Source organism: Triplophysa dalaica, chromosome 4, assembly GCF_015846415.1.
Source record: "Triplophysa dalaica isolate WHDGS20190420 chromosome 4, ASM1584641v1, whole genome shotgun sequence".
NCBI classification, from domain to species: Eukaryota; Metazoa; Chordata; class Actinopteri; order Cypriniformes; family Nemacheilidae; genus Triplophysa; species Triplophysa dalaica.
In genome coordinates this window covers 12,847,879-12,874,730 of record NC_079545.1, presented here as the reverse complement: position 1 = coordinate 12,874,730, position 26,852 = coordinate 12,847,879, and the positions used below count along the sequence as shown (strand labels likewise).

The 26,852-nt window shown below is 37.1% G+C and overlaps 1 protein-coding gene across 1 annotated transcript in view; it reads left to right on the top strand.

Annotated features, from left to right (window-relative positions):
* Positions 1–1,840: 1,840 nt before the first annotated feature.
* The window catches only part of htr7c (5-hydroxytryptamine (serotonin) receptor 7c), a 32,426-nt gene continuing 7,414 nt past the window's right edge, over positions 1,841–26,852 (top strand). Inside the window, 1 exon segment of the mRNA XM_056746586.1 lies at positions 1,841–2,723. Coding sequence (XP_056602564.1) covers positions 2,263–2,723 — 461 coding nt within the window. The 5' untranslated portion in view covers positions 1,841–2,262.

Genomic DNA, 26,852 nt, shown 5'->3' with positions numbered 1-26,852 from the left:
AAACATATATAAACATTATAGTATATACAACAGATTATGTTTGTAAACGAATACCCTTCAAGATTCCACTGACTCACTAACTAAGGAGTCTCTTAAATGCATTGTGGCATCTCAGTATAAACAGGATAATTTCACTGACAGCAGCGTATGTCACCAGAAGCAAATTAGTGCATAGAGTTTTAATTTGAGCTGACACTCATCATCAGTGCTCTGCCCATCAAGCTATAGACTGAATATTGGCCAGTGGGGCTTGAGGGAACCAGAATGCATTCATTTGGCTATATCTCTTCAGCATGATTTGACCCAGGTGCATTGACATTCAAGAGCATCAGCAGAAAAGTTTTCGTATTTTGTGATCAGAACTTGTGATAACCAGAAAACATGTCATTTTTCTGAATATATTTATCCGGAAAATGTAATTTACTGAATAAATGTTATTTCATCCCAAAATCTGTTTGACTTTCTTTGACCTGCAATACACAAATACATTTTTTTTGCAGAAAGTTGGTCACTAAACACCATTAAAAATCATTGACTTCTATTGCATGGACATATAACCACTGAGACATTTCTCAAAATATCTTCTTTTGTGTTCCACTAAAGAAAGAGCCATGTACAGATTTTAAATGGCACAAGGGTAAATTAATGATAAAAGAACCTTAACGGTGAACTATCCTTTAGCTTGACAGTCCCCTTCCTTATTTATTTGCATTAAGTTATTTAAAATAGTACAAGACTCAATATAAACAATGACAGAATAAATTTTTTTGGCCAATCCTTTAATGTTTGTGAAATGATGTCTAAACCTCTCATCCTCATATACACACAGTCATAACTTAAACCAGAGGAACTGTCACAGGAATTATGCATTCAGATTCTTATAAAGGCCCTGGGGTGACATGCCCCAGCTGTTCTGCTCCATGGTCAGTGATGATGATGGTGGTCTTTCTACAGTGGCCTGGGAACACAATGTCCTTATCCTAAGCTATTCTCTGCTTCATTACAGATTTACTTTTCATGCCACGTAACTCCACATGGTTGAGCGCTCACCATGTAAATGAGAAAATCAGGTGTGTTTTTTTGTTTTTATTCCAACGTTGTCTTCTTGCTCATCAACCAAACAGCTTTTGAAAGCTGAACTTCTTAGGGCTTGTGTTATCACAGAGCTCTGCATGGTGTTCTGAGGAGTCTAGAATGATAAGCATTTTTTGCTGACATTTTCATTCAAAGCGACTTGCAGTATACTTATTGCACCGATAAAGCCCCTGGAGAAAACCCAAAGTCTCTTGAGCTTAAGGGCTTTACAGACACAGAAAGGTTAGAGTTCATGTAGCAACCCTTGGAAGGTTCGAACCCACAATCTTTTTGTTAATATGACTATACCACTAGTATATAACAAATAAAATATCATCAGATATTTGTTAGAATTGGCCACTGCTAGACTTCAACCACTTCTCTCCAAAACACCCACCCACCAAAGATTTGCCAAATTTGCACATGACTGGATTCCTTAATAATGTTTTTGCTCTCAAAGAAATAATGTTTTTTTTCTTCTCAGAAATAATACATTCAGCATTTTTTATACAGAACCTATAACATTGGAGCCTTGTTAAGCCCTAGATTTTTGTAGGAGACATGGGATAAAATAACATAAATAAAACAGAAAATGCTCTATCCAACAACATGATGAAATTACTGTATGTTTAATAAGGCTTACATATTTTCATCGTGTTGGAAATGTTATCTCCTGTATCCATTAGTTCTGTAACACGGAACAAATAAAAACGATAAAGACAACATCATCTGACAGTGTACTGCCTCCAGGGAAAGAAAGAGATAACCAATATTTAAAATCAACAAGTGCATAGATCGTTTGAGGTTCCTCAGAAAAAGATACAGCATGTATTCAAAACGTGTGTAGGTGGAGCAAATACCATCCTCTTCCATATGATGTGAAAGTTACGCATTTAACCTACTAGAGTGCGCAATTCTCACACTTCCCCGCACGAACGGCGGAACTGTCACTTCCATCAAGCTAAGGAGTGCTCAGCCACATCAACGCACAAAACCAACCCACAGTCAAACCACAGTGATTTTCCCTCTTCTTTATTGAAGTCCTCCTTTCTTGTATGTTGACTTCTTGCCTTTTCTTTTTATTTGGAAAGCTCGAAAACACCCCAGATCAGCGCCGTGCTCTTGGTTCAGCATGCGTTTGGCGCACGGAGTGGACTCTTGGCGAGCTTTCGGGATATTGGCGCGGGGATGATGTTCAACTCATCGGGTCCATTAGATATTTTCTCGTTCACCCACCCAGAGGTCGTTTCGGAAGTTCTCAATGGTTCTTCACAACTGTTCTTTAACGCCCCGATGGCCATGTGGAACAATTCCTGCGGGGAGCAGTTACTCGACTATACCACGACGGAGAAGATCGTCATCGGCTTGATTTTAGCTATCATCACCACCGTTACGGTGATTGGAAATACGCTGGTGGTGATCGCGGTGTGCGTCGTTAAAAAGCTCAGACAGCCCTCCAACTATCTGTTGGTGTCTCTCGCCGTGGCAGATCTCTCCGTGGCGATCGTGGTGATGCCTTTTGTGATCGTGACGGACCTCACGGGTGGAATGTGGCTTTTTGGAGAAGTCTTCTGTAACATTTTCATCGGGATGGATGTGATGTGCTGCACGGCGTCCATCATGACGCTGTGCGTGATCAGCGTGGACAGGTGAGGGCAGGTTGGATTTTTCTCTACCGGTCCATAAATTGATACCAACGTTACTTTTTGTATAATCGTAAATTGGTCCACTCTTGGAGTTAAAACTTAGTTACAGTTGTCTTTTTCAATATCCTTAAACTACAATTTAGATTGTGTGTTCTCAGACCCCATATGCACAGTAGGATGTGAAAAGAGAACGTGTTCTGTATTTTTCTTTTGCATCCTCTTTCAGATTGCGCTTTGCAGTTTACTTAAATATCCCTGCTTAACAACGCAATTATTTGTGCCATATTCTTCATCAATATTCACGCTTGTAGATGATTTAAAAATAAAATGTATGAAATAATAAAATGTTTAATAAAGTCAATATTTACTATAGCATGTCAAACTGCCGAACATTGCTGTCACTGCTTGCCATGTCATGTCAACTTCCCATCATGTCATAAATGTTTCTCAGTATTGTTGCTCATTTAATAGAAGTGCTCATCAGTTCAAATATTATCACTCAGTACCCTACTGCAGCGCAAACTTGCCTTATTTAAATGTCAAGGCAACTATCTGGAGGTGTCCAGTGTAAAACAGACATTAGGACTGACAACGGCGTGTCCTAGTCTTAGAATAGGGTCAATTCACCTGCAGCCAGTCGCCCGTGTGACAACGCGAGGGGGTTAGAGGCAGACTGTGATTTGCTCTGACACATCTGAAGAAGCAACATCCTTGGCCTTCCCAAGTACAAGAAGACTCTGCAAGAGATCTGATCATGTTGATAATTTCATATATATGTTAGACTCTTTCATATTGCAGCTTTGCCACATACATTAACCTTTCAAAGTGGAAGAAATAAACAGCCCCTTCAAAATTGATTCATTGCTTTTCAAACAAATCAGGACAAAGGAGGACTCATGTTTTAAAGTAAAATTTTCAATTTTACAGTGGGCATGTTCAAATTATGTAAACAATAGCAACAAGAACATCAATTCCAAATATAAGGCCCACTTACTTAGTGCCCCTAGACCCCACCACCTCAAACATTTCAAATGTCTAATGTGGGTTAATAATAAATGTTTTGTAGGCCAGGAAAATGACTGAGCAACAAATGTTATTTAATTCTTAATCCGATAAATGATTGAATGATAACTTTTGGTAACGGTATCTCTCCTGTATCTTGAATCTCTGTATTGGAGAGATTGACCACTGAAATTCAGTTTACCCTCAAAAGACTGTTGCTTTCAGATAGCAAAGCCAATGGGAAATGGTTTACAGCTCAGATACTTAACCTTTTGCAGGCATGTAGCATTTGGCATTTGGACTTTACAGCTTTATCATTTGGCCTGGAAGCATCGGTCCCAGCTGAAAACATTGCATTTGTCTGTTTTTTCTTTAAAGGCAGACATCGGTTTGGTGTATTTAACATGCATCCCTGTTGTTGTCACACACTGTTTTTTAAAGGATCAATTGATTAAGCAGCTCAAGGAAAATGTCCCAAAAGATGCATTTTCTTTTTTCCAGCACAATGTGTCTGCTATGGTTTAGGAGTGGCTTTAATATATCATGCATGTACGTACCACAAACATCTTTCAATAGACTCTTCTACTGTAAATGTCTAATATGATACATGTTTGTTTGAAAAGAGTTGTGTATTCGAGCACGACTGAAATTATAACTGTGGAGAGTACATGCAGCTGTTGTTTAGAGATTTTCTAGTATATTACAATGAAGCAATATCGTCGGTCAGGTTAGCATGATTTGATTTTGATTTGAAGGGGCGATGAATTAAACTCAATTTTAACACAAGCTTTTGTTATATAAGAAGGAATCGTATTCAAGTGAACATCCTTTTAGTGTCAGCACTGAAAACACCCTTGTAACTAAATTAAAACTCGTATTGACACAAGGCTCAAACGAACTGAAGGTCCTGGAATGCACCTATCTGTCATTGTGGAAGAATACAGTCGCTGCATAACCTTCCTTCGGATTCCGACATTAGTAATGCGTGGTTGAAGTTTATTTTTAAAGAGGTTCCAGTACACATGGGTAAAACATGCCTTTGTGAACAAGGCAGAGGTCGACGATGGATTTGCGTAGAGACTAAAATTAAAAAGCAGTGCTGTGGCGTCAATATTGGTTCTGATAGGAATGGCGCAGCAATCTTAGTACAACATTTTTGTACTATGCGTCACTATTGCTTTGTTAGAGATCGCTTAATGTGCGAATCGTCCATGTCTGTAATTTGTGATGTAAAAACTCCCCCACAAAGGACCTACCATATTTTGACGAACACCGAGGTCCTGTGATGATATTAGTCCTGTGCGAATCGGCATCTCTGTGATTTGTTGGGCCCATATATAATTTTTCAAGGTTTTATCCACCGTTTGCAAATAATGGAGGCTGTTTTGGTATTATTTCGGATGCTGGGTCATATCCATAAGTTATCGGGACCATCTCGTTTGTTTATTTATCATGGAAACTCTCGTAACATTTGAGATTCGGGATCGAGGTGATCTTCTGTCCGGTTGGCGATCAGGGGGCTCAAATGTTGAAAGGTACAGATATCATGAAACCCTTTCTCTCAACAGGTAGTGGTCTAGCTTTTGTTGAAACCAGTAACTTTGTATTGGCACCTAATGTATTATGGCTCCTGTATGAACTATCGCTTATTGCTCCTAAACTCTTTGTAAGTCACTTTGGATAAAAGCTTTTGCTAAATGTAAATGTAAATGTAAACAACATACAGAAACCTTGCCATCACATCTGGGAAATAAGTCAGGAAATTGTTTGTCAAGCCGGCCTCAAAACCCGGGTAGAAATAGCCTATTACTTATTGCTTTTGATGTTTTTGAATGTAAAAACCACGCAAACGTCATAAGTACACCTCATACAACAGTATAATACAATAAAGCCCAGTTCATCAAATCTTTAATGGATGAGATCAGCCAGTCGGCATTGTGATTGGCAATGTACTGGTGCACCGCTGTATATACTGTAGACTGTGACATACTGTACATACTGTTTGCATGTTTCTGATGAACTGAAATGCCTTGCAGTGTTCCCAGCACTTTATTGACATATCACTGCAAACAATGACATTCTGACTAGGCTTTTTTGTCTGATATCTAAATATCTGAACGTCTTTAATCAATATACAATTACTTGACAGGAAAAGTGACCTAAGATATTTAGTCTTGTTTTATGAAAAAGAAATGAAAGAATTAAGAATTAAATTAATTGGTCCCTGCAGTGAGAATAACTTGAATTTAGAGACCTTTTTCTCAAGTACCTAATTCAAGTTAATTTTTTGTCCCCCCATGGACAGATTTTTGCTTGTTTGTACCATAAACTTACTTAATTCTTACATTCTTTTTCATTAAACTATGTATCTAAATATCTAAGGTCACTTTTCCTGTCAAGTAATTGTATTTTGATTAAATAATGTTAAGATATTTGTATTACAAAACAATACAAAACAAAAACACTTGGGTGTCATAATCTGACACCTTCTTCTGTGGAACACACAATGAGAATTTTCACAATTTTCCTCCATACAATGAAAGCTCGTTTGAGGAACATGGGTTGTCAAGTTTTTAAAAGGGTAAAATATAAAAGTATCGATTTCATCACAATTTTAGTTGCATGGAAAAGAATGACATTTTGCTGTAAAGAACTCTTTTTGTGTCCCACAGAGGAGAAAAGTCAAATGGATATAAAGAGAAATGAGAATGAATAAATAATGAACTGTTCCTTTTTAAAACTTGCATTTAAATTGACCCGGGCTGCTTAATATTCATTTTAACTTTGTATAGTACTGTAGATCTCTTCAGCCACATGATGTTTTTTTTAACCTTGACAGAATATTTGGTATTCATTTATATCTACAGTACATTCATTTGTTTTCCTTTGTTTCTACACTCTTTAAAAAAAGATCCTTCAAAGGGTTCTTCAATGCCATAGAAGAACCTTTTGGTTCCACAAAGAACCTTGAACATCTATAGAACCTTTCTGTTTGTGGCGAAGAAAGGGTCTTCAGATTATAAAAAGTAAGAAAGAGATGCTTCTTTAAAGAACCTTTGACTGAATGGTTCTTTGTGGAACCAAAAATGGTTCTTCTATGGCATTGTCGTAAAGAACTTTTTAAGCCCCTTTATTTTTAAGAGTGTATGCTTCTATCCAAAGCGACTTGAAAATGAGACAGCATTTAGCAGTTTGTTAAAGGAGCCAAGAAAGATAAATAAATATCGAACATGGCTGAACAACACATCTAATAAACCCTTATTGGATGGCATTTTCAAAGATTATAATCTTAAATTAGTTTGACAGAAGCCAGCACTGCATGAAAGTCCCTTAAGAGACACTGAAATGCCTTTTAACCCACCATTATTATTCATTGTTCAAATAGTCCTGACATATACTCCACCTTTATTTTATTGTTCATCGATCATTTCAATAATGGTAGTCAAACTAGCAAGCCATTTCCCCATACATCTCAAAAGCAACGTCTATTGACGCCATTTACTTGACGTGTTTTCACCCGGAAGGTTCTTCAAAAATCCCTTTTCCCTGAAGTGATATACTGTTCATTAACCAGAGGAGGGAATAAAGAATCCATGTCTGATCTGTCCATCCTTTCCACGAGCCACTATCACAGTTCACATCTAGAGTCCACTGATCTCTAGAGACCAGGCCCTTTCCACAGCGAGTGAAGACCTTTATCAGACTAAAGAAAATTAGGAGCGGGGAAGAAAGGACAGACTTGATTGACAAATTACCACAAGTGGGAGAATTCAAGCTGGTAAGGTCAACAGGGTTTGTGTAAACCTTTAAGGTGTACCATGTTAAATTTCCTCATATTTGTTTAACAAAAATCGTTAAGTATTTATAATTGCATTCCATTTATGCATTTTTTGCAGAACCGACATTGCATAAACTACACGTTTTATCAGTATGTGTGTTCCCTGGGATTTTATGCCTACCTACTTTAGTACATTCACTAAATAAACAAATCAATAAATAATCTAGAGACACATTATCTTCTTACCAAAACTGAGCGCTCTGGGAGTGTGAGGGGGGAAATCAGGAGTTGTTAAAAGACTGACATTAAACCAACATTTTTCAATCAAGGACGGATTAAAGACGTGGCCAATACCCTAGAGCCTCGGACACTCTGGGCCCACAAGATGAAAACTCCGCGGTGGCCTCACACCTAGAAATAAACCACTGCAGTTGCGAAATTGATATAGACAAAATAGCATTGTGTGACTCTTACCCCTCTTCAGCTGGGGTCTTTTCCCCTATTGATAAAATATGGGATCACGTGTAAAATGTGTGTTTTTGGAACATTTAGGTGTGAATCTTAAGTAAATTCTCATGTGACACCCACGGTATAACATGTAAAAATCCATTAATGACATTTGCAGCATGTTGTGACATGTGAAGAACGTGTGATCATTTCACATGGGATTTACACCAAAAATCTTCCAAAAACACACGTTTTTTTGCACATGTTAAACACATGTAGACGTGATCACATGTGAAAAACATGTGAAATTCATCATGTGTCTTTTCTGTAAAGTGCAATCTCTTGGCTGCAACCTCATTTCAAACAGCTGCAAATGTTTTTGTGATATTTTTGTAACTTCTTATATTCGTACATTCAGTTTCTATTCCACCTACCAAAGGCTACTGACCACGTCACATCTATTAAATATAATTAAGTCAAACTGCAACATCTCGCATTTGCGACAAAGTGATGCCTCCACAAAGACGCCTCACGGGAATATAATCTGTTCTTGGTTTCACTAATGGGCTAAAGTATTATCACAGCTAAATGAATCATCGTTATTCCTCTAGTGTTAAAAACAAATCAAACTAATTCATGGATCACAAATATTACAATTAAGTTGGCCATGAGAATTAAGTTTAAATGAGACTGAGGAGTCTAGCTCTTATTTATAGGGATATTCTAGTTTCATTACAGGACCGGGTGACAATGATAAAATGTTGTTCTAGTTTTAAGATTAATGAAAGCGAGTGCTTTGTGCACAGGCTGTGTTAATTACTTTGTTAAAGTTGCATGGAGCCACACAAATCTGAGCCAACTTGAGTCTTGAGCACTGGAGAGAGTGTGGGCACAATAGAAGTAACACACAGTAACATTTTAGGGTTCATGCCTTGGTTCATGGTTGGATAATGTTCATTTGATGTGCTAATGTGATTGTGTATGACACTCAGGTGACACTTTTTTGTTGTGTCATTCTAAAGGCTAAATGGAAATCTTGTCAGTGCTTTAATGAACTGTACCTCCACAAGATCCATAAGAGAAGGTACTGTTTTAACCCTCTTTTGACGGTTGTTTTGTCAAAAGAACATTAAAAATGTATCCAAGATATACTGTAAGACTTTTACTCAGTTGAGTAAATTACGTAACAGTGACCTCTTTCTGTGAAATAGCCAAAGTCTCCCACAATATTTCTTTTTTTGGTCATTTCAAATCCGGTGTTTCCTTTTGAGATTAATAATTGTGATGTGAATTATTCATGAGATTGATGTTAATAATTAAACTCCTGTGTAAGTGGAGGAAGACTATACTCTTAGAGGAAGCAACTCTTTCTTATGTGACAGAAAAAAGTATTTGTTTGACATGGAATCCAGTGCGCGAAGATGGAAAGGGACAGATCCACATAAAAATTGCAAATGAGACACACACAGTCTGGCTGTCTTTGGGATTTTCGAAATGAGGACGGAAAGAGATGCAGTTCAGGTTCAAAAAGCAGGTTTTCCCAGTGGCCCTGAAATTAGCCTCAGGTCTGTAGTGTTCTTGTGGCTCCTGTCCCTGAGTCGTGAGACATGTCGGCTCTTCTGGATGGCTCTGCCAAGCAATGTGGAAACCCGGAAAGGGCTACCTCTGAGGTAAAACTCACCTGCGATGCGCCTGGCATATTGAATTACACCTGTCAGTGTTGTTTGTTGTTTTTGACCGTCTTGGATTGGGATTGGTAGAGAGAAAGGGAAAGTGGTTATTGCAGATTTCACACTTATTTTATATTGCCGGATATCAGGGCTAGTTGTCATCTTTTTTCACTTCAGTAAATAGTTTTTACAGTATGTACATTTATGAGAGTCAGTGTCTGTATAGGGATGTACTTCAAAGTCTTGACTACATATTAAAAAAAATATACTAAAATTTGAAACATGTGATCTTGTGAAAAAGGATTCAGCAACATTTAACGAGTAAAATATGAAACAAAATTCATGAAAAAAACAAGTAAAAAAATTGGCTGTGCCCCAACTTGATATTGATGAAAAATACACAATGCAACCTTTCCGTGAAAATCTTTTGCTGACTCTGAATGTATGTCAGTGTGGTTTTATTAAGTTTCAAAATCATTCAAAAGAATTTTGAACTGAAACCAACACACAAAACCCCTGCTCATCCCTATCTGACCTCTAGCCCAGGCCTTCCATTAACATCTGTGAAATACTGTGCTATTGTTATCTATATATTGCTATGAAAAAATATTTTTCTGTGTAACCTAAAGTGGTGAAGTTTTTTTAAAAAACAAGAATAAAACCAGATTAAGACGATTAATTAATTTACTCACCTTCATGTTGTTTTGAACCCATATAACAATTTTTCTGTGTAACACAAAGGTAGATGTTAAATATGAGGTACAGTAACAGACAGTTTCTGCCAATCTCATAATAATCTTAGTATTTCGTATCTTCGAAAAGGATTTAGCCTGATCAAATTTATAAAAGACAGATACAGCTGTACGATTATTTCCGGAAAAAGTAAAGCTACTGGAGGCATGCAGGGGGGACGGAAGTACAGCACGAGCACACAATAAAGCAACTCATTATCCCTGCATAAGGTTTGATTCACTATGAGTTTGTGTTAACATACTACATGAACACGGTGGTTGCCATAAAAAACAGATATATGACTTAGTTTGACTTACCATGTGCGGCTCATGTCCGGCATCTTAAAGAGCTGACACCGCACCAACTATCAGTTTCAAACAAGCGTTATATCCACAGTTTATATAACATTCATCATCGAAATGCAGTGAGCAAACAAACACAGCTAAACGTCCATCAGCTGAGCTGAAGCGGCATTGATGGGCCTGCTCTTTCTCATGCTGGCTGGTTGACGCATGCATACAAAACCTGTAAGAACAATGGCGGAGTGAATCGAGCAAAAAAAGACTACTTCATATGTCCTTAAATAATGTCACATAAAAACTTATTTTAAGGTTTTTGACCAAACAATTTTGTAGTGTACAGTGTTGCATATTTTTATCAATACCTTCCCGGGAGCCATGTGGTTTGCCCAAGCAATCCCACTCAAATCCCCAAAATGATTGGCTATCACCTTATATTATATAACCCATCCAGGACTGATGACAAGTGTTAATACGCTTTGTTCCAAAGAGGGGAAGGGGGGGTTTATGGGGCGTAACTGAGACCACCAGAGTGCCGTGTTGAGTGAGAGTGATGGAGGTTAACACAGTTGTCACACAGAAGGGATGCTGAGAAATTACATAGTTAGCTTGACAGGATGTTTCTGCTGTAGATGTTGAAAGGAAAATGTCTGCCACAGAGAAATGAGAGAAAGATTTTAATCTTAATTTTTTTACCTGATTTTCTTGTTGAAAAACTTAATCTCATGTGTTATTGAGAATAAATATATTTAGAATATAAAGAATATTACCAATAACTCAGGCCCTATCCTGAAAGACACACTTGATGTGTGCTTTATTACTGTAAAGCTGCTTTAAAACAATGCACATAAAGGCAACAGAAGTAAAATTGAATGAATGTGAATACTTGCAGTCTTGCAGACCTGTGTTGACCATCACATGCGTGCACGCACGGTTCATGCGAGGTTGTCATATATGGGACAGAACTTTTAAAAAGGAACCTCCCAGGAAAGTGATTCACTTGACAGTGTGTGACAACTAGCCCCATAGTCTCTCCTCCTGCATATATTGCGCTATACATGTTGGGCTAGACAATGAAGAAAAATGTACATTCTGGTCGCCATAAAATGAATATTCTGCTTTATGATGACCAATTAATTTCCACATTTCTAAGTTCTTTTAAAGTTGTGATAACAGCCTCTGTATAAAGATGATAATTCTATATTTGGCATACACATTTCCTTCCTCAAAACTCTCTCGAACTGCAAGCAGAGTTTGCAAATGGAGGTGTTGGCAAGACCGGTAATAAGAAAGCCAACACAACGCTGAAATATAATGGTGTGATGAAAATACCCTGGTTACAACCCTTTAAGAGACAAGTGCTCAATCCCTCAAATAATATAAAAAATTAGAAAGTACCTTTTTCGATAAAAGCATCTGCCAAATGCATACATGTAAAATGTAACAAAATAGATATCACTCAAATAATTCAAGTTGTATTCAGTTGATGTGCAATTTCCTTCTTTAAAATATTACTTCATTGTTAAATTTTCCAAAAAAATGTTTTTGTCATTAACATGTCATCTTCCTAAACTTTAAAACTCCAGGGTTGGTACAGTATCTGCCTTTGGATTACATTTGTTTTCTTGGACTGGAAATCGTTAGTTTCACAAGCCAACCTGACATGCAGTCTCCATTAAAAAGATTTGACACAGATCAATAAACTGCGATCCGTCAAAAGTGCTGGAGTTCTCTATCACACACAAGACGTAAAGCATCACAAAACCCATCTTTTGTTTTCTTCTGCAACTCTGTCGGAGACTTCTGTTTAGGCTGTAAAATTAGACTAGAATTAATTTTACAAAATTATCACTCAACACGGCGCCAGTCGTATGGCTCACATTAATTGCAATCATGTAAATTGGAAAAATGTATACTTTGAATGCACTGTAAGTGGCATTGGATGAAAGCATCTGTCAAAAACATAATAATAAACGTATGAAATATTTTGCACAATGTATTTTGTGTTAAAATTAGGCAAGAGAGAGAGAGAAAGAGAGAGAGAGAGAGAGAGAGAGAGAGACATACAGATTTATAGATTTTTTACCTGAGAAAATCCAGGTATTTTCATTTTAAGCATCTCCTCCTTTCATTCTTCACTCTTTTTTGCTTCAATTGTTAATTAATCTATCCATTTATTCATCACTTTTCCCCATTACACACATTTGAAATGACAGTTACTTTAATAAAGACACAATTGTACTTCCTTGAAGAAAGATGTAATTTGCCCCAAGATGAATTTTATACTGCTATGACATTATTGATGTAATTAGGTCATGATAATAATTGATAGCCCATAGGAAAAGAGAGAGAGTATGGCCCCCTCTGGTTTTGGCGTTTAAATGCGTTGAATCATCTGTGGTATTCATTTAAAATGAACTTAAGTACAGTAAATGGCAGCAAATCTACAGACCCCTATATATAACATACAGAATAGAAAAAACAAGAATGTCATTTTTTTTAAGGGTTTGGTAATTATACAGACTCACAAATGGCTATGAGTCTACGAACATCTAAGGTTTTTGCACATCAGTAGGTTTTGCCTTCTCATAACAGATGTCATATCTTCCTTCAGCCCACTAAACCCGGGAAGGGCATACAAACGACTGGCCTGGTTATTGATATTAATGTTTTCAAATTTGATGTGCATGTACTAAATTTGTTGTTGCAAAAATCACTAATATATGAGACACAGATAAACATTAATAAAACAACATACTTGGAATGAATGTCCAAATGAATATTGCAAAGTATGAAAAATAAAAAGGCATCAATGTACAAGACAAATAGACAATGTTTGCTGCTACTGTGTCTTCTGATCTGTTTAAGATGTGGAGATTAGTGACATCGCTGTTTTTTAGACAAGATTCAGGCATGATGGGAAGCAGAAATGCTATGTTTTTAAGCACGTCTGTAAACCATTACATGATGTGAAATAAGATTTTTTTCTCTTAATGAAAATGTTCCAGTATGTCTTCATTTAGCACTAAATCGTTAAGTCCTATGGTATTTTTGCATAGTACCATAATATTTTTTATATTCATATCTAAAATTATTACTATAACATACCGCCACAGTACACGTAGAAGAGTAACTATAATGTATGCTCAAATATGAGACCACATTCCACATATGTGTATACAGGTAAATGGCTGGGGCACCATATTTGTACATATGTCAGATAATAACACAATGATGTTTGTGCTTTGTCGTGTTTAGGGATGCTTGACTAATTTGATATTCGATTACATAAACTTGCAGATTTCATGCATCTACATTCTTGTTTCATGCATCTCGTTCTTGTTTGCAATTATGCAAAACGGTTTTTAAAGATGAACTCAAGTGAGAATAGTCATTTAGCATCTGTAAAAGTGGTAATGCTGGTCGTAAATGCAATAATATTGTTTCCCTGTAGCACTTTGCCTGGCAAAAATGTTCTCATTATTTACACATTTTGTTTAAGTACTGATTTAATTATTGATCTAATCTGTCAACAAAACACAGACATCACTCAGTCACCCCATGTGGTTCATGTCCGGCATCTTTCAGTGCTGGGACTAAGAAAAGTTGTTGTGAACAGTTTTATATGTTCGAAAAAAAACTTTCTGAAACCTGTACGATCGCTGGAGGAGTGTATCGAGCACAGAAATACTACGTAATACGCCCAACTCGTTTTTTGACAAGTTTTTGAAAATTGAGAAGGATGCTGCTGTTCGGTTGGAGGCTGGCAGTTCATTCCAACTGGGGAACCGAATGACAAAAGATTTTTGCAAGTGATTTGGTGCCTCGCTGTGATGGAACAACCAGTTATCGCTCATTATCAGTCCTAAGATGATGATAGGGGATGTAGACCTGGAACTGTGAGTTAAGGGGCCTTTAAAGTTGTCCATCATAGGTGCTGTAGCAAGCCGTTGCTAGGAAGAAACAGGTTTGTTTTACCGCTCTCTATTGGCTTACCGCTGTAATGACGTTGTGGAGAGTAGAAGAACCTGAAAAGTAAAATTCTAAGCTTTACATAGATACCAAACTTGAGTAGGTAATTCCCAAAGAGTGGGCAGCAGCGAATGAAGTTTTTATGCTTGTTTCCAACTATTTTTATTCATAAATTTGCTGCATCCAATCCAAAAAAAATAAAGTTTTGATATATTTACGGTAGGAAATTTACAAAATATTTTCATGGAACATGATCATGATGCCAAATACCCATGCTACTTATGACTGGTTCAGGTCCAGGGTCAAAATAATTAAAATGTTGAATGAATTGGTCTTATATTTTAAACTTTTTTTCAAGGTACACGCTTGCCCACTAAGCTCTCTCTAAGCTACTGTACACACCCACTCATACATTATTTCAAACTGAAGGACAAATCAAACAGATCATTCACATCATGCTGTAGATGTTCTCCACTGACCTTAAAAACTAAAATAATTAGGAAAATTCATCTGATGCCACTGTTGTAGTCTAGCAGTTGTTATGAGAAAAGCTTACGTTTGCTTATGCAACAAATGCTTACTTTTCATGCATCAACATGTATGTGTACTAATGCACGTCCACCAGCGCTCCCCCAACCCCCCGGCATCTTTATAAAGCCCATTACAGGCATCCTAAAAATAATTACTGTTAAATGTAAACATCTACTGTAATACCCTATAAAAAGTCACAGATGCTGTTTTGACTACTGAAATTTTAAAGCATTAGCAAACAAAAAAATGGAACAAAAAGAATAATAAACTGAAGGAGGGTAAGTAAAAAGCTAGTTGTTGACTTGCCTTTCTAAATTAAATAAAACATGTTACTAATGCACTTGAGGCTAACAAAATTTGACTTCACTCAGGAAATGAAATGGAGGAGATTAATGGATAAAACGAGATGTTCTAAAATCTTAAGATTATAGTGAAGCTGGAGGAATCTGAAGGCACGAAAAAACAAACTTTTCATCATGAAACAAAAATGCACATATTAAAGGGATAGTTCATCCAAAACTGAAAAATCTGTCATCAATTACTCATCCTCAGGTTGTTTCAAACCTGTGTAAATTTCTTTGTTCCAATGAACACAGAGAAAGATATTTCGAATAATGCTAATAATTTTTAGTTCTAGGACATCATTCACTACTTACCGTAATTTAAATTACATAAAAGTGAGTAAATGATGACATAATTTTCATATCTTCATGAATACATAAGTACATTGAAATATATAAACAATATCCTTGCAATAATATTTTAAGTTTTTTCTGATTGAAGATTTTAGATTTTGTATTATTAAATCGATTAAAATTATGTCATCATTTACTCAACATCTTGTCATTATAAACCTGAATGACTTTCTGCTGCAGAACACAAAAGAAGATCATTTGAAGAACATTGGTAACTGAACAATGTTGGAACCCATTTCCTTCTATTGTCTAGACACAAAACCAATGTTGCGGTACCGTTGTTCGGTTAACCACATTCTTCAAAATACCTCCTTTTGTGTTCTGTAGAAGAAAGGAAGTCATACAGGTTTGAAACAACATCAGATTGACTAAACAATCCCATTTGAGGATGCACATTGACACCATAAGTACAACATTCAATCACTGATTTGAGAGGAATGTGGGTGTCATGAACAGACCAGCATCAACAGCATTTCATCCCATTTCCACGGTCGCTTCTGGGGAGTCATCGTGCCTCCTTGGGGTTTTCTCTGGGATAACGTCCAAGTACTTTTGGCCAGACGGTGTCCTCTCAAAGTAGGACAACAAGGGAATGAGGCCAGTATAATGTCAAAGGTGAAGTTTACCTGAGTCAAAGAGTGTCCTAAAAGTAAAGTACAAATAAAAAACTGAGTAAAAGTTAAAGCATCTTGACACGCCATTGTATACTCTGCATTTCTTTGCTTATTTTTCTGTCTCCATGTGGTCTTATTAATACTGAACAAGATGTGGGGAATATTGTTTCATGTTTACACCCAGGTGGATTTTAGGGCAACACTGCGGAGCTGTTGGCCCAAGGGTGTGCACGCCTTTCGATTTTAGGCATATGGTTAAAGGTTGTTGAGTCTGGATGACAAGTTAAATACATTGATGGCTAAATTAATGGGTATGATGTCCCATAATTCATCACAAGACAGAATACAAATATCTTTTTAAATCACAGATAACAACATTTAAGATGTTAATAATAAATTGACCACTGAATAAGAAACGTGCCCGGTGTACATTGTTTAAATCGGTCATGTTAGGCTTTAAGAGACTATGAATGTTAAGCTACAATAAGAATAGTATAGACTAATACATCATAATGTTGCCGGCAGACATGAACACATGCTTCTACTAATAAATGAATTATCACCTCCTTGGAGAAGTAATGATCAATTGCAGGAATCCATGATGTAAATTAAATGTATTAAATTGATTAAATGATAATAGACATTGTCAAAGCTACTTTAAATAAAATTGAAAATTGAAGAGTGCCGTCTAGTTCTCACCTGATGTACAGTATTGTTCCAAAAAGTGTACTGTATGTGTGTACTCTATATCTTTTATTGACTCACAAGTATATTTCTCTGTCGCTTTAACAAAGCAAATACCTCAGTGTTTCTGAATTAAAAAACATTGAAAAACACTATATTCACAATATACTTACAAATTCAAAAGTTCTGCTGTAGCCCCAGAGGGAAAACACTGCATACTGCAGTAAAGATCTTCAAAACACAAGTTTAAATGCAGGGTTTTACTATCAATGTACAGTCACTGTAACTTAGTATTCCTTTTGGTATTCTTTAAGGATATTTTAATTGATCTGAATGTTTGTTAACATACAGTCAAACCAAACATTATTCATATTCACGTATTCTTTTTTTACAACACTCTTAAAAAAAGGTGCTTCAGAAGCTTCTTCAATGCCACTGGTTTCATTAACAACCTTTAACATCTAAAGAAAATTCTATTTCAGAAAAGGTTCTTAAGAAACTGTAAGAAAGAGTTTAGACATCTTTATTTTTAAGAGTGGGTGCAGGACACTATATAGTTCATTTGTAAGCGAGGATAGTAAAATAAAGTAAACTGTGACATATTATACCCAAAAATTCTTCATGCAGTACACTATCAGTAAAATTGATACAAATTTGGGACCAAAAATCATTCAGACAGTTTGACCTGACCACGTTTTGAGTACATGTTTTTTCTTTAAATGCCAATGCAACCTTTTACGCCAGAGACTGAACAGAATTAAGCATTGTTTGATATTGGTTGCCATAAATTGATATTATCTAATTGTGTACATAAATTTAACAGCTGACAGCTTACAGCTATACAACCTAATTAATTTATGAGACAGTCTAACAGGAGGATGACATTATCAAGATGAATTTGTCTTGACACAGTTTAACTCTTGAGTGCTTGTCATATTTTATTACCACACTGCAAAAAAATTCTATCTTACTTAGTTTTTTATTGTTTTCCTATAAAAATGTCTAAACATTCTTCAATCAAGATGCAGTTTCTTGATGAGCAAACGGACCTAAGAAAATAAGTCTTGTTTTTAGTAAAATTGCTCATCAAGAACATGCATCTTGATTCAAGAATTTGTAGACATTTTTACAGGAAAACAAGAAAAAAAAACTAAGTTAGAAAGTAATTTTTTGCAGTGCATTATCTAAACTTTAGCGAATAAACTGTGATCATGTGAGAAATGTTGAAGGTGTCTGAATAAATTTTGGTTTGACTGTATATACTCCACATATTTACACTACCTGTCAAAATTTTGGAAACACTTGACTGAAATGGTTCTAATGATCATAAAAATCTTTTAATCTGAAGGTGTATGCTTTACTTTAGTCGGCAGAAGTATAATTCCGCTGTTTGATACGTGGCCCTTGTTTTCCTAATCGAGAAGGCGTGTTCAGCGTGTTTGTGCTTCTGTATTAAACATCTCAAATCTGCAACAAAAGTGACTATTTACTTGCCGCTATCAATGTTAATGCTTCTCAAACGAGCTGCTTCTTCTTTGGCTCTTGTCTTGGTTACACAAGCAACACGTCCATGGACACTGATGCCTATTGGTCATTGCCTTTCAGCAGGGACAACGACGTAGAAGTGTAAATAAAAAAACGACAAGTAAGCTACGGTGAAGGTCCTACGCGGAACAAAAAAATCGGGCTTTACTCTGGTACCTAAGGAGAAGCGTTTAGTCAGCAGAAGACTGCAGTAGTGTGTATATCTGCTCTTTACCCTGTTTACCTTGATTTACTGTTGCCTGTTGTTAGTTAAGATTTTTTCTGCTTGTGCTTTTTTATTTAATCTACTATTTGACTGAATGCTAAGGTGTTGTCATTTTCTTCTGTTGGGTACTGTATTACTGTGGTCATCTAAAGGTGCAGTTAGCCGCTCGTTATTGCTAAACATTATAGTTTTGCACTTGAAAGCAAGGAGCTGGTTGATCGCTGTTTGATACGTGGCCCATTCATGTCATTTAGGCTTTGTTTTGCTTATCAAGAAGGCGTGTTTCAGCTGTATTCTGTTAGTTCTAATCACAACACATTAAGCAGTGCCTCTGCGCTGGCGTGGTAGCATTAGCCCTCCTATGAAGCCTGTGACCGACGAGTGTAAAGACCTGCGACACCATGAAGCGAGCACACTAGCAAGGCACTTTAGAATACTTAGTATACCTTTGCTTTCTCTTTCCTTGTATACTAATAACATGCGTTTCTAGTTTATCCTGTCCTCGCCCAAAGACAGTGTCCTCACCCAAGACCTAGGGCACGCTCACTAACCCCTAATCCCTGCTCCCCTTCTTCACCTCTGTCTCTCTGTGGGTCTCTGGAACTGCCAGTCAGCCGTGAACAAGACTGACTTAATCCAATAATCGGAAGTATTTCCCACTGTCTTCACTATACAACAACTATTCATTTGAATACCATGCTGTTAATATCCCTTCTCCTACTCAGCTAAGTGCTGTTGTAGTTTACCGCCCCCCAGGTCCTCTTCACAACTTCATTGAAGAGCTAGATGTGATGCTCTCATCATTTCCAGAGGATGGCAGCCTTGTAGTCTTTAGAGATTTCAACATCCACCTGGAGAAACCCTATGCTGCCTGTACTGCATTACCTGCATTCTACCCTGCCAAGACAGAACTACTTGTATTTCGGGCACACCCCACGGTGCAACACGATCTTACCATCCAACTTGGCAATACCACAATCACTCCTTCCTAAACAGCCAGGCACCTCGAAAGTCAAATTTGATGACCAGCTGTACTTTAATGATCACATTGCAAACGGGGTCATGCCAATTGGCTTTTTTAACATTAGAAAGGTTAGACCCTATCTCACTTAGCATGTGGCACAACTGTATGACCACGCTCTGGTAATTTCAAGTTTGGACATCTGCAGTTTTCTCCTTGATGGTCTCCATGCAAAGGCTATCAAACCACTTCAGCTGGTTCAGAATGCAGCAGCCCGCCTCGTCTTCCAAGAGCCCAAAAGGGCTCATGTGACACCCTTTAACATCGCTCTCCACTGGATACCGGTTGAAGCCCGTATCTGAATGAAGTCACTAATGCTTGCCTACAGGACTATCACTGGATCTGCACTGGCATACTTTCACACCCTCCTATACTCCTACACCCCATCCTATACTCCTACACCCAATCCTACACTCCTACACCCAATCCTACACTCCTACACCCCATCAAGAACCCTGCATTCAGCAAAAGTGAGGCGTCTTGTTTTGCCTTCTCAATAGTGTAGGAAACCGCTATCCCGCTCATCCTCTTTTACTACTCCTTCCTGGTGGAACATTCTTTCTAACTCAGTCCGATCAAGCACATCTCTCACAACATTCAACTACTTAAAGCCTATCTTTTCTGTGAATACCTGACAGGCAAATTATTTTCTTTTCTCTCAACAGGTGTTGTTCTAGCTTTTAAGCGAGAGTGATGTAAGGCCAAGTATGGTGCTCTGCATTTACACCCATCCATGTGCACACACACAGCAGTGAGTAAAACACACACACCGTGAACACACACCTAGAGCAGTGAGCAGTCATTGCATTGCTCAAGGGTCTCACCTCAGCCGTGGTATTGAAGGTGGAGGAGAGTGCTGATCATTCTCTCCCCCCACCTACGATCCCTGCTGGTACTGAGGTTCGAACCGGCATGGTTTGGGTTGCAAGTCCGAGTTTCTAACTATTAGGTCACGACTTGTGGAAACTAGTGAGTGGGAATTAGCAATTATTGTATTTTTGCCACTTCATGACATAGCACTTTATTGCTCCGTTAAGTCGCTTTGAATAAAAGCATCTGCTTAATGACTAAACATATTAATTTCATTCATTAGACTTTTTTTTTAAATGAGTTAAGTGAATAAAAAGCAAAAAAGAGCCCTGGTTTCCCGGGGTTAAACCTCAAGAAGCTTGATGATATAATGCCCAGAGAATAATTTTTAAACTTTAAGATTATAAATCATAACATAGTTTTAATTTATTACAGATGCTTTTAACCATACCATAGTTATTACTACTGTTATTTCTTGGTTTTGATGAGTTTAATATTTTTTTTTCGAAGTGATCTTAAAAATATTTTTTACCGCAGATTTACATCACTACATATAGTCCCCGCCTATGTTTTGCTAGGACTGCCCGCGAAAACTTCACTTCCCCCAAACACTGTAGCTCGTGAGCCACATTCACTGTAGACCAATCACAGCAGACTAGACCATCTGATCAATCACATCAAACTAGGCTAGCGGAAAGGAGGGGATTACACAGATTATTCGCGGAACAAATCATTTAAGAGTCGGTCAAGAAGTAAGGTAAGAATAACTACCAATTACTACAAAATAATAGTGTTTTTACACCTTTGTACATAAACTTGTTGTTAGACACTCCATAAACCAAAGCAGGACCTTAAAAATCGCTAGTTATGCACTCTTTAAAATCACTTAATGGTTGTGTAAACAAAAAACCTTTTGCCTCATCAAAAACAACTCTGCTCAAATCAACCCGTTTTGGTGCATGTCTCTTTAAATGATAATCAGCTACAGTGCACCTCACCCTCCTTCCATCCAGCGTGTCAACACAACACACATGTAGGACTGCCATGGCAATGGTTTGGCTAAATTATGGTTCCTGAACTCCTCTGCAGTTAGTTTCATTTAGACATCTCAAATCATTCGTCCGGATACTAAAAAATCTGTCACAGCTAACAGTGCTCACGTTGTGTGTGTATGCTTGCCTAAAATCCACAGCATGCGCACCTACAGATCGCAGCGGAATTATGTGGATTTTTGTGCTTGTCATTGACAAGTTACAACGTTACACACACAACATGAGAGCGTAACTAGTATGCTGTGACAGATTTTTCAGCCTGAGGATGAAAGATTTGAGACATTTAAAACAAAACTAACGATGTTTGCCCCTGTTCATTAGCAAATAACAAACAGCTTGCCGCAGCTGAACATACTAATGTATTAACATACATACAGCTAAACTCCAAGTACCCATTTGCCATATAAATATAGAGTAAGATTAACACTGGCTTTGATTGTTATATTTAGCCCTTGACTGATTTAGCTCCGATCGCTATCATATAACGTTATCCTCCTATATATACGGTACATGTACGTCAATTCAGACTGTTGATAAATATTACTTACTTCTGCTTTGTCTTGTTCAGTTGGTCACGATCCCTCTTGAGGAACAACTTTGAAGCTAATCCTGCTTTTTCTGTCCCAGGGATCTTGTTTTTCATGTTTTCTGGGTTGCTAGATGCACCGGGGACCCGATTATAGCAGTTAAACACAGAAAAAAATGACTTTCATCCAATGGGTCCTTTAATGTTGTTAATCGAGAAGAGTTTAAAACACTAATGTTTTATGTAGACGAGAATGATAATATGCCTTGAATGCATCCTAATTGATGTATTGGGTTCCTGTGAAATCCCTTCTAGTGTATTCCATTGTCATGTTTTATATGCCAAATGTGTTTACGGCATAGCACTAACTCAGCATTTATGATGACAGCTTGCGTGCATATTAGCAGCACTGAGGAAGTGTGTTCAATTAATTAACTTCACTAATAATGAGCTACTGGTGTTTATGGCTCATGGACTCAGTAGGTCATCTGTCATTTGACACATTTAGAGAACAATTAGCCCCTGAATCAGCATTACAGCATTAACCAGACATGTTAAGAACCCATTTCAGTTATGTGATACTGGTGTATAGGGATGCGTTTTAAATATAGCTTCAAATGGGGCTTTTTATGACTTCCCTCCAAGGAAGGTGATGTTTTTTAGCATCTTTCAGAGAATTTAGCTACATACTGTTTCTTGAAAGAGTACTTCATCTACTTGGGCTGGGCTGTATGACTGTAAAAACTGTCAACTCATAAAATAAAGAGCAACAGGAAAACAGTTCACCCAAAAACGAAGATTCTGTCTTCAGTTATTCTTCTTTTTATTAAGAAGTTTCTTTTTTCTGATAAACACAGAGAAATTCATTTGGAAGAATGCTTGTAATCAAACAGTTCTTAATAGCCACCATTGACTACCATAGTAGGAGAAATTGCTTTATAAATTTCTTTGTTCTGTTCAACACAAAATAAGTTAATTAAAAAGATGTAGGAAAGCAAACAGTTCTGGGGCACTTTTGACTATCATTGTATTTTTTCCTACTATGGTAGTCAATGGTGGCCCATAACTGTTTGGTAACAAGCATTCTTCCAAATATCTTTCTCTGTGTTCATCAGAACAAAGACATTTAGACAGATTTGGAACAACTCGAGGGGGAGTAAATTAAGTATACCACAGTATTTAAATAAGTGGGTGTCAAATAGCAAAAATCTTAGCAAATAAAATGCGTTTGATATATTTTTAGAACATAAATGCCGTAATATATATATATATATATATATATATATATATATATTAGATATAAAAAGTTGTATTATGCAAAAAAGGGTTTACAGCTTTTCAGAGATATGTACATACATTTTTATATTGTTTATTGTTACTGTAAACTTCATTTCCGGTTCTAAATTACTTTATTTTGTTTTAAAAATCCCACATATAAAAGTGAATTCTTTAGAAAAATTGTATTTAAAGCAGAAAATTGAACCAAAAGGATCCAACTCACGTAAACAAGTGGGACTTCCTGTCACGATATGAAACATCCGCGAATGCCTCAAAGCAGACATCCATTTTAAGAGCAGTGCAGCAAACACGATTTTGTGTTTGTTTGAGTCCTCTTTTCTAGGTGAACTTTGATTGAAAGCAGAACATTATTTTAAAGACATGCTTACAGACTTAGCAAACTCTTCTGAAAGCTGTTCAATAGAGTCTTCTTTTCACTCAATGCTGCTCTGTATCCAATGGATTGCAGAATTCAGCTGTTGTATATCCTTTGCTTAAATGGAGCTTCACACGCTCACTTACTCTTTTTAAAATGTCAGGCTTTGTAAAAAGGGTCAATCTTTATATGGGTTTGAACCCGGGTCACCGCTTCTAAAAGCCTTTCACACTGTTAAGTCATATGACGGCATCTCTTTTACTCCACGGAAGAATGTTCCAGTAGCCAATGGCTCGTTTATGTTGAGTAACTCATCCAAAAATATACCATCGTGAAGCTCAAAGACTTTTGAACTCAAGGTTGTGTTGTAATGAGACACAAAAAGGAAGCTTAAAGTTTGGAGAAGGAAAGGGAAAAGAGACTATTGAATTCTTGTTTGACATCCAAGCTTGTTATTGGTCCACACACACACAAAACGACAAGATGCAGCTTCCGCAAGGAAGAAAATCACTACTGGTATTAGTTTTAAAGGAAAAGTACATGTTCAACATGTTTCACAACCTGCCTGTGTCTTCGGAAATCAAATAAAGATATTTTATGTGACATCCGAGAGATTTCCAGGCCTCATCATTGACATTAGGGGTGTCACGATTTCGATTTTAAATCGAAATCGATCGAAATTAAGTCACAGTCTCAAACTTCGAATTAAAAAATGGAATCGTCGATGCTGCCACGCCCCCATGTTGTTCGCGTTGTCGACAAAAAAACAACAGTTTGCAAGATGTGCTATGTGCGTGTACCATATTCTCTCACTGGCAGCACGACTAACATGGCAGGGCATCTCCGCAGGCACCACAAAAACATAGATATATCTGTTAAACCAACAACTACACAAACTACTCTTACGTCTTCATTTGGAATTAAACTTCCAAGCAACTCAACTCGTGCAAATGCAATTACGCGTGCGGTAGGAGTATTCATAGCCGCGGACATGCGACCTTATTCGGTGGTGGAAAACTCCGGTTTTAGGCATTTAATTAGCGTGCTAGAGCCACGCTACGAAATCCCAAGTAGAACGCATCTCACAGCTACGGTGATTCCCTCCATGTACAATAATGTAAAAGAGAAAGTTATTGAAGGTCTGAGCAGAGCGCATTTAGTTGCCTTGACTAAAGATTGCTGGACATCCAGAGCAACACAGAACTTCATGACTGTCACAGCACATTACGAGAAGATGGCAGTTTATTTTAAGTTTTCAATTGACTAAAGATATAAGTTATTGTTACATTATGTTGTTAATAAAAGTTTTAAATTTGACAATGTAGTGTGGTAGCCTACATTGCAAACAAAGGTCAGATATTATATTGCATATAAGTCTAGTTTGAAAAATGAAAATCTGTGCTTTAAAAAGAAATGTAAAAATCGAGAATCGAATCGAACCGTGACCTTAGAATCGAACATGCAATCGAATCGAGGATTTGGAGAATCGTGACAGCCTAATGGACATCATGGTTATAGTTGTTGTAAAGGTCCAGAAAAGTACTTATATTGTTTAATTGCTCCATCCGTTCATAGTGGCTCAATTGAATTTTTTTTAGCGACGACGATTCTTTACGTGCAAAACCCCCCCAAATAACAACTTTAATTAATGTATTCTCCTCTTTCTTGTCAGTCTATGGTGCGCGTTCACGAGAGCCATTCGACGCATAAACTGATTTCCCTGGAATCGCATTAAATCTAGCAATGAATATCTATCTGTTTTTCTACAGCACATCAATATTTTTTTTTTTAAAGGTATTACAGGTATACTTAAAATATTGTCTTCTTAAAGGGGTCATATGGTGCGAATATGTGTTTTTCTGTGTCTTTTGTGTATTTCCCATGCATGTATTAGACACGTACTATTGCAAACATTTAAGTGTAAGAACAAAATATGCACTCAATCAAAAAGTGAACGCTAACCCAGACCTGCCTGAAACGCCTTGTGTAACCACACCCCTACAAATCTATCAGTTCGTGGTATCGAGGCGTATCAAGACGTTGGTAACCGGACATTCCAAATATGGTAGAGGTGTTACATTTCTGTCACACGATTACAGTATTCAACCAATCACTATGCACTGGTTAACTGGCCAATCATAGCACACCTCACTTTTCAGAGAGATCTGCGCATTTCAGAGAGGCGGGTAATCATGCACATTGCATTACATCTAAAACAACTGATAATATTTGCTTAAGCTATTTCATATGACTCCTTTAAATATTTTCAGCAATTTAAAGGGTTACTTCACCCAATAAAGGTAATTCTGTCATCATTTACTCACCCTCAGAGTGTTCCAAACCTGTATACATTTCTTTGTTCTGCTGAACACACAGGAAGATATTTGGAAGAATGTCAGATCTCATTTCCCTTTACGGCCATAGTAGGCTGTGCCAAAAGCTGTTTAGTTCAAATTATTATTAATAGCAAATTTTAGCACATATGTAAGTATCAAAATTCTTTCGGAACAGTGGTGCCACCACTGTCTGGTGATTATTAGCAATACAGTCTCTCAAAGTATTTAATAACATTTGAATTTTGTTGTTAAGGAAAATACAAATTACAAAATACTCAAAAGTAATTGAATACGTTTTTAAAATACATTTAATTAAAAAAATACTGCCCATCTCTGCCCACACATCCATTTTTTCATGCAGGATCGCACCCGCCATTTTTATTGTGGTTAAATTTGTGATAGAAAAGCCTAAAAGCCTATCGGTAGTTTTTGGTGTTGCAAACTTTTTTTCCTCAGCGGTCTAGCATTGGACCTCAATGTTAAAATAAGGTGGACATTGGCCAATCAAATTTAAAAAGTTACTGTTTAGAGGGCCAGTGTAGTGACCAATAAAATCAAA